The 16189-nt window shown below is 35.3% G+C and overlaps 1 protein-coding gene across 4 annotated transcripts in view; it reads left to right on the top strand.

The window, feature by feature from the left end:
* TANC1 (tetratricopeptide repeat, ankyrin repeat and coiled-coil containing 1) overlaps window positions 1-16189 on the top strand; it is a 158451-nt gene that overhangs the window by 71466 nt on the left and 70796 nt on the right. For 2 of the 4 annotated variants that reach the window (XM_032210987.1, XM_032210972.1), the window contains one exon: window positions 11113-11313. The exons of the other annotated variants lie outside the window; for them this stretch is intronic. In XM_032210987.1, the coding sequence (XP_032066878.1) occupies window positions 11113-11313 (201 nt within the window). The remainder of the gene's footprint in view (window positions 1-11112; window positions 11314-16189) is intronic. 4 annotated transcript variants of the gene reach the window in all.

Below are 16189 nucleotides of genomic sequence, written 5' to 3'. Positions count from 1 at the left end.
TCTTTCCTGTTCTTTTTTCCTAAGTTTTAGATTATTTTATCTACTTATATATGGACAGAAACATGTTCTTCCCGTTCCAATTCTGCTCATTGCTTGACAAATTCCCCTAATTCTATTACTTTTTATTTGAAAATGCTATAGGTTCTAAGAGAAAGATAGTTAAGTATGTATGTTATGTCGGTTTGAAATAATAAATAAAACACTGGTTTTAATACTTAGACATTTAATTAGAGTTTTTTAAAAAACAACAACAACCCTGGAGTATATAATATTATATAAGATGCCAACTGTGCTGTAGAAATGCTACCGTATTAAACTTCTTATAATAATCAACAAAATAAAAATGGAATAGGATTCAATAAATCATAAACAGATCCATACATTTAGTATTTTTTTAAAAAAAAAAACTTCTGTTGAGGAAATTGTGCTAAAAATCAGATTGCAACTTGAAAATATTCCAAGGAAAGCTCCACATTTACAATGAACAGATCTGAACTTTTCATGCCAGAAAATTTAAAACCCATGACATATGGCCTATATGATGCACTTCAACGGAGTTTGCCAGTTTTAGCTTTTCAGATGTCAAAAATGATTTTTATGATTTTGAAAGTTGAAGATCTTGGAAACCCATCACAGAAAATACTAATAACTACTGTTTCAGTTTGCTATTATGTTCACACACAAGAGATACACAGGAACTATAACTCTGGCCTCAATTAGAGATCTCCACATAGAAGATAATGGCTTTTTAATTATGTAACACATTCAACTGTCACAAATTGTCTGGCACTGCCTTATTTCTAAGAGTGTAATCCTGCAGCTAAACCTGTCCTGAAAAAATCCTGAGCCCCAAGCAGCTGGAATCCATAAAGTGTTACTTTCTACAGCTACAGCAATGTGCTATTCTTCCCATCCTCCATTCACTCTTCCCCCCCCCCTCTAGAAGACTTCTTTTGAGCATGCTGATTTGACATCCATTCTATCAATTTAGGATCTATCTAGCTGGGTCCTTTTTATAGCCATTTAAAGGCAAAGACAACTTGATAACAGCAAATATGTTGAATTATCAACAGATAATAATTCTTTAAACTTCAGCTTTTCTTTTACATTCAGGACTTCAAATAATTTATTGTTTGCTTGAGCAATAGTAAGGAGTGGAATAGCACAATTTGAAGGTCATTCTAATTATCTTTAGTAAAAGTCTGGTTCAACCAATAGGACACCCCATGTTCTTTATTTATATAATACTAAGCCAGCTGTCAAAAGGAGTGGAGGTGGAGTGAAAGAATTTCTGTTGTTTTTTACAAGTTGCTGCAATGTTAGAAACTCAATGGGTATTATTTCATTCAATCTATTTAATTTAATACTATTAAGAAAAAGCATCCATTTAAATTTTGCTTAGGAATGCGCTTCATTGAACACAACTGGATTTATAGCCAAATGTATAAAATCAAAATTGTGCCAATAGCAGTATTAACTTTCAATAGGAAAACAAACTGGTTCATAGATCATTTTGTATCACTCTGGTAGGGAATTCCTGTTTCATTAGAGCTTTAAATTTATTATTCACATCTCAGTAAGGAGGCTAGAATTTTGTGCATATTGAATATAGAAAATTTGCTGGTTCTTTGGAAATGTATTAGGAGGTTTGGACTTTGAGAAAGCAAGATAAAGTAGCAATAGCAATAGCACTTAGATGTATATACTGGTTCATAGTGCTTTTACAGCCCTCTCTAAGCGGTTTACAGTCTCAGCATATTGCCCCCAACAATCTGTATCCTCATTTTACTGACCTCGGAAGGATGGAAGGCTGAGTCAACCTTGAGAATCGAACTGCTGGCAGTCAGCAGAATGAGCCTGCAATATTGCATTCTAACCACTGCACTGGAAGACTAGCTGCTTTCAATTCAATTCAATTTATTAGATTTATAGGCCGCCCAATCCCGGAGGACTCCGGGCGGCTTTCTTATGCAGTTGGTTGGATTGTGAAAACAAAGCAATAGATTAAATGGGCCATAGGGGCCATCTAGCAGGACAGTGTTTCTGTACTGGTCACTGGTGTCACAAAGTAATTTAGTAATTCAGTACTCTATTCATAAAATTGTTTTATTGTGAACTAGTTTAAGTATTTATAATAGTACTCAACTATTGTTTATAGTGTTATTTTAATTTGATCCATTTTATTTCAGTGAATCATCTAGAAAATATTTGTGTATCTTAATCAATAGCCCTTTTACAAAAAAAGTCTAAAATGCTGACCATTGCTTATAATAACAGTACTACAATTTGATGTTTACTAAAGCTTGGGCCCATTGATTTTCCAAGCTTTAGATATTCCAAGTCTTTATTCCACAGATCATATATTAACCAATATGTTTTGGGTTTTGTATAGAACTGGCTTTATTTCAAATAATTATCTTTTAAATATTCAAGTATTACAAATGCCTCTGAAACAGCTAACTGGTTGAGGCCATACTGGAATAGACTGTATTTTAACAATACATGCTTTAATTGTATATACTGCCAAGGAACTGATTCAGATAAATTATATTCAAAATGTAACCTCTAAAAATATCGTTTTAACTCTCAGGTACTCTGGTGGTCAACTATTTGAAGAAAATGTGTCCATTTTGTACTGTGGCTATATTAGATTGTAGGGATGGAAAGAATTCCTCTAAATTGTTGCTTTGACTTGTGACCCAGTTGCTAGTATTTCCTGGTTCTTCATTGTTGGTTTAGAGCAGATGCAAAATAACAGTTCTTTGGGATTTCTATTCCATCTGTTCTTTCTTGTCTTTTTACTGCTTCTAAAAATAAAATGGCTCTTATGTCCAGCGACTGAATGGGATTTATTATCCATGAATGTACCAATTCTATAGAATTATGTTTAATGGGAAAATAAATTAGTTTTTATAAAAATTAGCGGCAGAATGTTTTGCTTCAATATATGCTTGGCTGGAATGTATGGATAATGTGTTTATTGAGAAAAGAGCTCTTGCATTGCTTACTGTATAAGTATAATGAAAGTGATACAGACATCTGTGCTGCCTGCGGAATATCATAGCATGTCTGTTTTATTTAAGCGATGTATCATGGAAATCACGAAGTTCTGTTGATCTGGCTAATATGTATGCAAGATTTCCATTTTTTAAAATCTTCTCTAACATTAGTTTTTGATGAAGATACAACACAAATCTATGTGTTTCAGTTGATTGCCTCTTTCATAACTTAACAATACAGCAAATATTGGACTTGAACTCATATTTTTTCTGTTTTCCTCAATACCAGGTCATTCTCTTGGTTTATCATTTCTATTTTCCTTTAAATTTTAGAACTTCAGCCAATTTATTTTCCATATACAGTAAATCATCTTTTTCAAAATCATTCTATCTGCCTGTCATTTGTAATGTTGGTATTATAGCTACTGATTTATGGCTCCATTCTTCAAAGATCTCCTTTAATATTTCCAAAGTTATCATCTTTTATGTCAATTTGTAAGTCCCAATATGAATGGACATCAACTGTACTGTATCTTTTTTCCTTCTGCTTAGAATCTTTAGTCCCTCTAGTGTCCAGTTTCTAAAATCATAACTTATCTTTGTTATGGCGTATAATACCCAGGATAGCCAAAATAAATCTGTTTTCCACAAGAAGCTATTTTTTATGATTTAATTTCAGAATCTTTTAATAAAAGCCAATATTCCAAATTTATTTTGATCATTAATCCATGTATAACTTTATTAGAGCAAAAGTTTATTTAGTTTTTGCTTCAAATTCTTCAAGTTCTTAAGTTTATATATATTTTTTTGTTAAACCCATCCAATGAAGATTTTTCAACCTTATAATTCTAAATATCTCTAATATCTTTAAGATGGTAAATAGCCAATTTCTGAAAGTGATTAGAAAGTGACACTTGAAAACTTTAATGTCCTTTAAAATGTCCACTAAAATTGCAAGCAAGATGCCTGGTCCCCATCACCACCATCGTCTCCTGGTGCTCAAACCCATGGAAAACATAGTCTTGCGGTCTCCTAGTGAGGAGCAGCTTTTCAGAGCTGATGTGTGTCACGGCCCAGTCTCCTTAACTGGAGAGGTTCCAAGGAATCAGTCGACACACAGGTTCCTTGATTTTTGCCTGGTCGTCAACTGGTTGACAGTGCTTCAAACAATTAGGCATGCCTTCTTCAGAAGTCTTAGTTTGTCATACATTTCTTAATGCTTTCATTTTGTTTTCTTTCTTCTCTTCCATGCTCCTGAAGTTCTCTAATAATCTTTGTCCTCTTTGTTATGCTGTTTCTATCACTTGGAGCTCTTTTCTATTTAATATATCAAGTTACTTGCCCTGCTTCCCTGAAAATAAGACCTCCCCGGATAATAAGCCCAATCAGGCTTTTGAGCGCATGTGCTAAAATAAGCCCTCTGCCCAAAATAAGCCTTCCCCTAAAATATTTAACCGCATGAACAGCCGGGCCCCGCCATTTCCTGGGGGGAAGGGGGGACATGCCCCACGCGTCCCACATGCACCTGCCATCCAAGTGGAACAGCCTCACAAAGGCCACTCCTGCAAACCCTAGCTACCATGCCCCTTCTCTTAGTGGCGGCCACAAAAAGAGCAGCAGGTCCAGCGACGCTAGGGCTGGCAAGAGTGTGCTAGAAACAGACAGAATTTCTCTCTGATCCACGGGCCGAAGTCTGAGGTTAAGGGGCCTCCTGCACCTCAAAAACAATAAGACCTCCCTGAAAATAAGGCCAAGCCCTTATTTTGGGGGTCAAAAGAAAATAAGACCCTGTCTTATTTTCAGGAAAACACAGTACCATTTTAAAAACATAGCATTTGGTTTTCTGTTTTTCATTCTAATTTTATTCTATTTCCCCCCAAATAAACCCAAATTTACTTTTAAGCAAGCAGCAACAGAATGTTTTGCTGAAATCATAAAGCTTTAATCGGTTAATGAAAGTGTTAGTCCATTAGGCAAATTATGTACTGAAATTGAAAAGAGACATTTCTTATATATATTTCATTTCTGTTTTATCAGCAAGACATCGCTTTTTAGGTAGTTTTTAAACCAGTCTTTTAGATTTTGAGATTGTTAATCTTGGTGTTTTTTTTTAATTTACACCAAGATATTTGCCGATGTCTTTTTGCCCTTTTTAATTAAACTTCTTAAGGTCTTGCTTGAAAACATCAATGAATTTTAGAGGCAGAAAATATATCACTATGCCCGTGATGGCAAACCTATGGCACACATGCCCAAAGTGGCACACAAAGCCATGTCACCCAGCACACACGGACTTTCTTGTTTGTCTTCCAGGTTTCTGGCACGTATGCATGCGCAACGATTAGCTGTCCTTTGTGCGTGTGGCAGTGCCAGCTGATTGTCGGGTACGCATTCGTGCCAGAACCCAAAAGTTCAGCTTTTTCAGAGCGTGATTTCTTCACGCACATGGCAGTGCCAAAAACCGGCCTGCGCATGCATGCCAGCCAGCTAATTGTCAAGGACGCATGTGGGCTAGAAACCGGAACTTTGCCTTTTCTGGAGCCCAATAAGTTCGGGCGCACACAACATTTCCACACAACCTTTTTAGCACTCGGTGCCGAAAAGGTTCACCATCACTGCACTATGCTGATGTTATCTTATAGTTGGGCCAGGAATCTCTATTCCTATCTCATTTCATCAATAGATGAGTGTGGAATCATGTCTAGGTACTCTGTAAGATGATGAAAATCAGTGTAGACGTTATTAAGTCCCACTAGTAGAAAATTATTGTCAGTTATCCCCATTCTGTGGAACATCGTCTCACCAATCTTATTTATTTATTTACTTACTTACTTACTTACTTACTTACTTACTTACTTACTTACTTATTTACTTACTTACTTATTTATTTATTTATTTATTTATTATTTTCATATACCATCCAGCTTGCTATTTGAGACAACTCTAGGCCGCAACAACATAGACATCAATACATACATTAAAAATATGTTTAGGCTTTTCATTCATGGTAAACTTACACCTTTATTTTTCTACATGTATTCATGAGTTCCACTGCATAAAATCAAACTGCCAATTAGATCTGTTGCATTCTTTCAGTCTGACTTTGTTTTACAAACACACAACATATTTTTTTATGTTTATTTTTAATTAATTCATGTTCTTTACTACTTATTTCTCCTACATTCCAAAACAGAATCTTCCATGGACCATACTTGTCAGAATATGGGGCCATAGTTGCTATCCTTTGTGACCTGTCATGTCTTGTATAATTGGGGTTTTCACATAACACTTTTTAATAAGTTTAAAAAAGGTCTAGACTAGATTACAAGCTTTAGTCATACTTATACTACATCCAACAATTTTGCTAACGGAAAGTACATATTTTCTCCAAGGATATATTCTATTCTAGGCAAGATAGGATCTCTGTTCTAGAGACTATCTTGTAAGCTAACATATTGTTGTCTGCTTCCCACCAACTGGGAGGTAACATGGTTCCCTGGGTATTGATACACACTAAGGAAAACAGAATTAAATTATTTACTACTGCAATATAATAATAAAGCTTTTACTGTTCGTGAGAATGTAATTGGAAAAGTGGACAAACATGCCTTCTCTTTAGTGTCTAGAATATATACAACATTCCTTTAATCAATTTTTATTAATGACTGTTCAATCTTCACTAATCAGTGTATTTTAGATTGTAAGGCCAGGAAGTATGAACATCAGTATTCTTAGCAGTATATAGTTTTAAAGTGTGAAATATCTATTTTTATAACATATGTGTTCTAAAAATAAAAGTGTAAGATTAATTTTTATTTGCAGGCTTCCTGTTATTTCCAGAATTGCATATTGCATAAATTTAAAATTATTTAAAATTATAATGGAGGTAAATTAAACATAAAGGTAAATGCCCAACTAATAATTACATATTTTGTAGCAAAAATAAAATTACATGGAGATAAGTTAAGATATTTTCCTTGTTGGTGTGATAAAGATGAAAATCTTGTCCCCTGCATTATATTAATTCTGGAAGAGACACTTACTTTAGTAAAGACCCATTTTCCAGTGGGTTCCTGCTCGAAAACTTCAAGTACAATTTGTACACAGGGACTGGGTTCAATCATCAGGCTTATATACCACTTTTGAATTCCTGAAAAAATGTCTAATACAAACAATTAACCAGAATTGTTTCGGTTCACCACATATCAAGCAGGGATGGGTTCCGGATTCTTTTACTGCTAGTTCGCTCTGGGACTCTATGCGCGCATGTGCAGGAGTGAAAAATTGTTTATGCACATGCGCAGAAGCAAATAATAAGATGGTGGTGCCTATGGCACCACTGATAGAACCAGTTTGGAGGCATGGGTGGCTGAGTTACTACCTACGCAGCCTAACCTGTAGGAACCCACCTCTGATATCAAGCCCTAAATCACGGTTTACACATTACAGTGGCTAGTATTAAATATTTCACCAACATCATGAATTAATATGAAACAATGTTTTCATCCTATACTCACAGTTGTAAATGTCCTCTCAGATGTAAATGGGTTTTTTTAATTGATTTTTGCAAACCAACTTGGTTCTTTAAAATATGCTGCCTGACTCTTAAATCTGGCATGTAAATAGAACAACTTGAGTATCTTTACCTGGACTCTCACTAGAGAAATATATTGTAATGAATGAATGATTTCAGATATTCAGCATAGGATATTTAGGTGGTTTATTTCTGCCCTGGAGCTCTTCAGATGGATAAGATATATAGAAATGTTTGTTGCAGGAAATCCCCTGGCGGGCAGCCAAAAGACATAGCTGGGTGTGGACAATGCCATTCTTATCAAACAATGTTAATAAGCTAAGTATGAATGACTAATTAGGGCATTTATCCTGAATACTTTTCTCAGCCTGAAATCTTACTGATTTTCGTGGTATATTTTTGTAAGCGCTCCTAATTCAATATGATGTGTTGAATCCTAAAAAGCATTAGTACACTGAAGGCAAAAACTATACTTTCAAATAAAGAGGGACACAACTCTGAGAATAACAATATGTCAGGTTGTGAGCTTTTTTCCCATACGTAGACACAACAATCTAATAGAACTGTTTAACATTTTAAAAAGGATAATTATGTAAAGTGATCCTAATGAATTTGTGTTTGAACTGAAAATTGAATTAGAATCTGAGATCATGTTCTTAACTGCAGTAAGGTTTAGTGATTTAATATTTGCTCCACAAGAACTGCAAAAATATACTGTTTATCTTTTACACAGGATCTTTGATGCATTTAATAATTTAAATATGCATGAGATGTCCTAATACAACCATAAATTCTACAGTTAGCTAGAGATACCCATTTTTTCTAAAGCAGGCTTTAATGTAACACAAATAAACCATTTCAAACTGTGCTTTAATATTTTTCTCCTTTAGATTTGGCAATTATCAATTCCTCTTTCTCATGAAAAAGGGAACAACAATTATTAGAGGTTTCCCATTTTTAGTTATGTTGTATTGAGAAGGGCTTACAATTTTGGTACTCATTAATATTCCAGCTTATGGAATCAATAGTAGTTGTAATACACATAGGTGATGGCTGTTCTTAACAAAGGCAGAACATAATATTATAATAATGTTTTTATTCAAATAAACAAGAATATGCTGTGAATCAGAGAAACTTAAGAGCTGTTACTCTTAACATAGATGAAAATACCCTGATTTAAATAAAGAGAAACATTGCTAAGCATCCATAGCTAGGCATTTTTAGCTAGGACAGATAAGGCCGTACTGATTCAGTCTCTAGTCCAGGGGTGTCAAACTTGCATTATCACGTTGTCGCCACGACTGTGATGTATCACGACTTCCCCCCCCCCCTTTGCTAAAATGGGAGTGGGCATGGCCAATGCGTGACGCACCCGGTCCATGGGTCTCGAGTTTGACACCCCTGCTGTAGTCTGTAGCTTTGTGCTGAATTTGCACTGCAAACCTTATGACTTAAACACAATTTTGGGAATTTTATGTCTTGTTTCCAATTATTTTTTCTAGCAACCTTCTTTAACTATAAAAATACCAGAAAGCTAAAAAGGCCTGTGTACGTTGTTGTTGTTGTTGTTGTTATTTTGGTTAGTCCTAAAAAAGACATTTTAGAGAGTTTGCTTCTGGCTATTTGTTGATTGACATGAAGCTAAACAGAAAGAGTCTGAAAATAGGTGAAAAAAGCCTAATTTTGTTAACATCTGTATTTGAGGATGAGTTATTTAACTTTTTTAAAAGGTTTATTTCCCCCCCCCCCACTTCATCCTAATCTAAGTCTTCTGTTATAAAGTACTACACAAAATGTAAAACATATAAACTGTTAAACTGATTTATTGGTGTGCATGTAATTAATGATTCAGTGGCTAGAAATTGGCAGCTGTAGACTGTGATTGTGGGACTGTTCTGTCATTAATTTTATGAAATATACAGACCTAGCAACAAGATACCAGATCAACTTTCCCCAACCCAATGCCCTCCAGATGTGGTGGGATTACAACCCTCAGAATTACTGGCAGATTTCAGCAAGAGAAAGAAGTACTGAGTTGATGTAATTTGGGGAAAAAAACTTCACTACAACATTTTGTTGCAAGGCTTCCAAGTTCTATTTATTTTGAAGATTTATAGTTGGTCTTCTGCAACAGACTGCTCTAAAACAAAACAAACTTTCCCACCTCCTAGCAGTTCTTTGGATGATGAATGGAGACAGCATATCCTTCTCTTCGGTTCTGGCATCCTATGGCAACTGGCTCTTGGAGCCAATTGTTTTTTGGAGGTTAGGGAAGCAAAAGCCTTGCAGATGCTCTTTCTAAGTGTTTGAGACCAAGGATGATCAAGGAGCTTGTCCCTTTGCCATGGCCTTCTTGTAAAAATAATCTGTGATGCATAATTTTAAAATGCTACATCCAGCATGCCAAAATAGCTTCTTAATCTTAGTCTTTATTCTTTAGTATAATTTTAATAGTTATTCTTTTAATATTTTAATCTTTATTATTTATTTTTAATCCTTATTTATTACCAATAGAGCTAATAGTTTATAGTCTCTAGCTTAGTGCCTTAATCACTACAGCTAACTGTAGTCTCTCTCTCTCTCTCTCTCTCTCTCTCCCTCCCTCCCTCCCTCCCTGTGTGTGTGTGTGTGTGTTCTAGCATAACCCTGGAACACCGAGCAATTTCAACCAAACGTGGTATCCAGATGACTTACTCTCTGGGAAAAAAAATACTGTAGGGGTAAGACACCCCTAACACATCTCGTGCTATGTGTTCTGTTAAGATACAGCCAGTTGCGCCTTAAAATGGCTTCTACTGTACTGTTATGAAATGGCTTCTACTGAACAGCACAGTGGAGTTGCCATGGATTTTTCCCCTTACAGAGGGATCCTCTGTAAGGGGGAAAATCCATGGAGTACTGCTTCACAGAACTCCACAAGGGGGGTGTCCCTCTGTAAGGGGGAAAATCCAATATTAGAAATTACGTTTGGTCCGGACATTTTCTCCCTATAAATAAATACCTGGCCAATGCTGGGTTATCAGCTAGTTAGAGATAAATGTTACAGTCGTCCTATAAGAAAACAAATAGAACTTTGCTTTTGTATTTAATTTATTTAATATTTTTAATCCTTCATGGTTTTAATTATAAGCCTCCTACCATTGTTTTTCAGAGTGAGCTGGGCATCGTATCAATTTAACAAATAAATTTATTTTTTCGATTAAACAGGATAAACATGAAGAACAACAGCAGTGGTCCGGTTCCTAGCAAAAAACCTGGAATAGATTTTTTCTTTTGACATTGTGTATGCTAATTCAGCTTTAAGAGTTTGGTGCTGGTGTAGCAACATGATTTGAGGTCAAAACAAACTAACGTAACCTTTTTGTTTTAGTTCTTAGAATCTGAAGCAAAGTTTATCCTATTCACTAACTATTTCTGTTTCTAGTTCTCTCTTGCGACCAATGCCACTAAAATTAATTTGTGCTCTGTTGCCAGTACATCAAAGAGATCCGTGTGCTATATCATACAGCTCTGATCAATTTTGTAGGACTTACGAGATTTCATTTGCTAAGTAGCTTAATTTGTCACTGTTTGTTTTAGGTGATTCATGTTCAGAAAATGTACCGCAGATCATATCCACATCTGGCCACAGTGCAGATTGTCAAAGTGGCATCCAACCTGTATCTGAAGATGTCTACAGAATGAATTTGGCCAAAGGAGTTTCAGTCTCCTTGCCCTCATCACCTTTGTTGCCTCGTCATGCTTATTTGATGCAGACAAGAGTAAGCAAAAAATCTCCAGGTAACTAGAAAGACGCACTTGTAGTTCCACACTATTTAGTGAACAAAATAGTTTCCAAATGGCCGTGGTTAGCAGATCGCTTCATTACAACCTTGTTAATTTTTGTTTATTTTTTTTTGGGGGGGGGGGGGATATCCTACTTTTTATGCTTCTAATTTAATACCTGAAATGAATTGTCTCTATTTTTTAACAGATAAATGTGGATAAACTGTTTGTCTGATATTTTTAATCTTACAGGTAGTCCTCGACTTACAATCACAGTTGAGCCCAAAAATTATGTTGTTAAGTGAGATGTCTGTTAAGTGTTGCCCCATTTTGCATCCTTTCTTGCCTCAGTCATTAAGTGGATTACTGCAGTTGATAAGTTGGTAACCTCAGCTGTTAAGTGAATCTTGCTTCCCTATTGATTTAACTTTGTCAAAGGGTCACAAAAGACCTTGGGACATAGCAAGGGTCATATATAAATATGAATCAGTTGCCAAACATCTGAATTTTGATCACATAATCATGAGGATATTGGAAATGTCGTAACTATGAAAAATGGTCATAAGTAACTTTTTTCAGTGCCGTAACTTTGAACAGTCACTAAAAGAGCTGCTGTAAGTTGAGGACTACTTGTATTTGCCACAGTTGGATAAGTCATAATGCACTTTGTTTATTTTTGGCATAGCATAAGGTGTAAACCCACCCATCCAAAGTTGTAGTTTACAAACCATAATTCTTGACTGTTTAACACAACTTTTTGAAGTCAGCTATTGCTTGAATAGATATTTTACATGCCAGAGTTGTATACTTCAAGGTTGACACTTGGGTTTGATGCTGCACACTATAAAAAGCAGGTACATTAAAATGATTTAATTTTAAAATTAAAAAGTAATCCATAAAAATTGGTGTTACCTTTCAGGATACCAAGCTTTTTCAACATGTTATAGGGCTTGTCCAATTGGAAACTTGAAAATAGGAGCAGATAACATGATAAGAAGGAAAAAAATTGGGTTTTGCAATTTTGTTGTTGTTACTCCCCCTGAACTTTGCCTAATGTGTGATCTTTATAGACCTTTTGAGGACAGGTGAAAAGTTCCTGATTGGTCAGTTATCAAAGATACATTGCCCGCTATCTCAAATCCATACTTGCTTGCTCAGGTTCCTTTGTCTACATGGGCAGATTGAAATTTTATGGGGCTATTAGTAAGATTCTGACTCCTTTTCCAAAAGGATCCAAAAACTATTCTTGGTTCTGGATTTCTCTTTCTTTCTTTCTTTCTTTCTTTCTTTCTTTCTTTCTTTCTTTCTTTCTTTTTCTTTTTTCTATCTTTCTTTCTTGTTCATCACTTCTGGACTATCTGCCAAGTTCGGATATGCATCTAATTTTTTACTCTGTTGCCTTATTTGGCAACTAAAACTTTGTAACTAATTCCACAAATAAATAGAAAAAGAGACGGCTTTGTTTCTCCATGTCATACCACCTGAAGCAATGTTTAAATTTCCCATCTTTAAAAAATAATAAATAAATTGGGTGAAAAAAAATCTTCATGTTCTTTCCCTAGGACAAAGCAATGTTCAATATATAGGGTTGAGTAGCAGCCTAACAATTGGCCCAAATGTGTTATCAGTTCTGCACACTTATAGCAGAGGTGGTATTCAGCAGGTTCTGACCAGTCCTGGAGAACCTGTAGCAGAAATTTTGAGTAGTTTGGAGAACCGGTAAATACCACTTCTGACTGGCCCCGCCCCCATCTATTCTCTGCCTCCCGAGTCCCAGGTGATCGGGAGGAAACGGGGATTTTGCAGTAACCTTCCCCTGCCACATCCACCAAGCCATGCGACACCCACCAAGCTTTGCCCACAGAACCAGTAGTAAATTTGAATCCCACCACTGATTATAGGCTTAAGGATATGACAGAAAGTTGAAAAGAATATTTAAGGTAATAGAATGAGGGAGGGACAGGAAGAGATAGTTACAAGAATCCGGTGACATAATACTGGATGAAGGACTTTTTGTAACTTGTTGATGTATTTAGAAATGTATTTGATAAAAGTAGTTACAAGTGTGTCATATTTTGTCCTTGTAAAGTAAGTGTGAACTTAGAAAGAAGCAATTATAGCATATTTACCTAGATTTTTCAGAAGGGAGAATTTGGCTTTATTACTTTCCTAAAGCTCTTATTTCATATGAAGTTTAGAAAACATGAACACCCAGTTAATACAGCAAACTTGGGACTATATTGCTATGCCTAGATTGTGTCTGACTTATAAATTACTTGTCAAGTTAAATAAAACATGATTTGGAAAATGGAGAACTGTTTGGGTTTGGAAAGAATAACTCTTGAAAGATTTATTTGTAACAATAAATAGAATGTTTGTGTACATATCTTACTAAATAAGGTGTATCTACTAACTTCCCTTTTATCAATATATTGGACTCAGTCCAGTATAGTAACATCATTTTTATGTTGGCAGGGTAGAGTTCTAGGCATCTGCAATAGTTTGCCAGGTGCTTTTTATCTTTAGTTTTTGGTTACTCTAAATCAGGAGTGTCAAACTGGTGGCCCATGGGCCAGATCGATCATGCCGTGCCCACTCCAGCTCCGCAAAGGGAAAAACATTGTGAAACATCATGTGACGGCAATGTGACCCCTCAGGTTTGACACCCTTGCTCTAAATGATCCTTCTTTGAGCACTTTATTTGTCAGGAAAGAAGCACACCTAGAAAGATATGTAATTTCTCCCATTTTTTCATTTTTATATATTCGTGTAACTAATGCTCTTTCTCAGTACAAGCACCAAGGAAGCTTTAATTGATTTCCTGTGTAAGCTATTAAAATTAAATATTATTGTCATTCAGGAACTTAATTTAAAAATAGCTTTGCCTTGAAAATATAATATATATTTAAAATCTAGCTGGAGTTTTATTTTGGTTGATGCGCTGTTATAGAGCCAACTAGGGTTTTTTTAAAAAAAAAATTCCCTAGAACGAGTAGAAAATATTTCCAATGCACCTAAATTTTTCTAACTTTTACAGAAAAATATATCAACTTGATTGTAGTTAACTCCTGAACATAACTATAATATTTAGTTGATATTTAGTAATAGCACCCTCTGAGATGGCCCAATGTTAGTGCCTTATGCTTTTGGGACTAAGAGGCTTAATTTTATTTTGAGATGAATACTGGCATAGTAAATATCAGAATGAAAATAGGTAGCATCCAGACAAATATTAAATGTTTAAATTTGTTATAAATTAAGTATAATTAACAAACAAGTGTCCAATGTAATTATTAACCATTTGAGTTATATTAAAATTACAGTCAGTGGCAATTTGGAGAACACTTTCTCCAGAGTTATGTTTGTAAGAGCATAACCTCTTCCAAACTTAATAAGTATGTCATTTTTATGTGATAACAATTCTGTTGTTTCATTTATGTAATTCAAATATTAAACATAGTGATTGGTGACACCATGTGGACAATAGTAGAATAATTTCTGGGTGGCTTAGGAAAAGGAATAATTGATGAAGAGAAGAACAAAGGGAATACTGGAACATAGAATAAAGTATCAGCAACTAAAAGAGACATTCAGGAGTAGCAGCAGTATGAATGTAGGAAATTGTAGGTCAAATGAGGGAAGGACGCAGCTTCCTCCTTCTTCTCTTCTATCACCTTTCTCATTTGCAGTTTCCAAACTAGTGGGATATGTTTATAATGCCACTTTAATGTCTTTCATTCAAACATGCATGAAGTCAAAAGGGATTGCTGTGTTTTATATGTTTAATATTTTACTTGGTATAAATCAGTAAAATGTTGTCAACAAGAATTCATAGCCGCAGTGAAATTGGATACTGATAGATTCACATTTATTTCAGTGTTTTCTCTAGTTCTACTTCTATTGTATTTTTGTACTATTTCTTTTTGGCCCACCAAATTATGCTAATTCATTGGCAAGATGATCTAAAGACTTATTGTTCCATTTTGGGATGGTCCTTGGTTCTACAGCTCTTTTATATGACATTTTTAGCCGATGAAAAGCAAATTAAGACTTTTGAAGACAACAGTGACTGATTCTGAAAGCGTTATATTTTTCCCATAACAGCTGTATCATTCTGAACACTTTAAAATTTTTCATTTGCCAGGGTTTGCCCTTAAATTTGTGGTTAGAAGTTCATGACAATAGTCTGCAGCTTTTTTGTTTGTTTGTTTTAAACATTGTGATGTCTGGTCTATGATGTTTAAAGTTTAAAGTTTCCATTGTTCCTGCAATAATGAAATTTTGGAGGGAAGCTGTGTCAGAGGGAGATTTAAAATCTTTTCAGGCTGTAATGTAATTTTACCCTTTCTTGTTTGTTACTCTAATCCAGATTCCAAATGGTTGTCCTCTGATGTTCCAGTTTATTGTATCTAATTATAGCATTCATCTGCAGTAAAGAACAGAAAGAAATTGTCTTTTGACAATTTGAATGTTAAATTATGAATATTAGGGTTACTCCATTTTCATTTGGTCTTGCTGCTTTTATTTCCGAGCAAATACATATCAAAGTAGCACCCTCTACTGGTATTTTTATATTTAAATAATTGATTTTTAGATTTATAAAAGTCTTTTTCTGCTGCTGCATCTCTCTTGTATTGAATGTAGAAAGCTTACCACAGAATCATTTTGCTGAGGGAGGGAGGAGGGAGGGAGGGAGAGAGAGAGAGAGAGAGAGAGAGAGAGAGAGAGAAAGAGAGAGAGAGAGAGAGAGAGAACGCAGAGGAACGCAGAGGTGTGTTGCTGCCGGTTCAGCCCCGTTCAGCTGAACCGGTAGTGGCAACAGTGCGAGGCTCTGCCCACCTGCTTGGAGGCTAATGCACATGCTCAGAAACGTGCGCGTGCGTGAGCACGA

This window comes from Thamnophis elegans, chromosome 1 (assembly GCF_009769535.1).
Source record: "Thamnophis elegans isolate rThaEle1 chromosome 1, rThaEle1.pri, whole genome shotgun sequence".
Lineage (NCBI taxonomy): Eukaryota > Metazoa > Chordata > Lepidosauria > Squamata > Colubridae > Thamnophis > Thamnophis elegans.
Note: the sequence above shows the minus strand (reverse complement) of the source record. Positions and strands in the feature narration are given on the sequence as shown.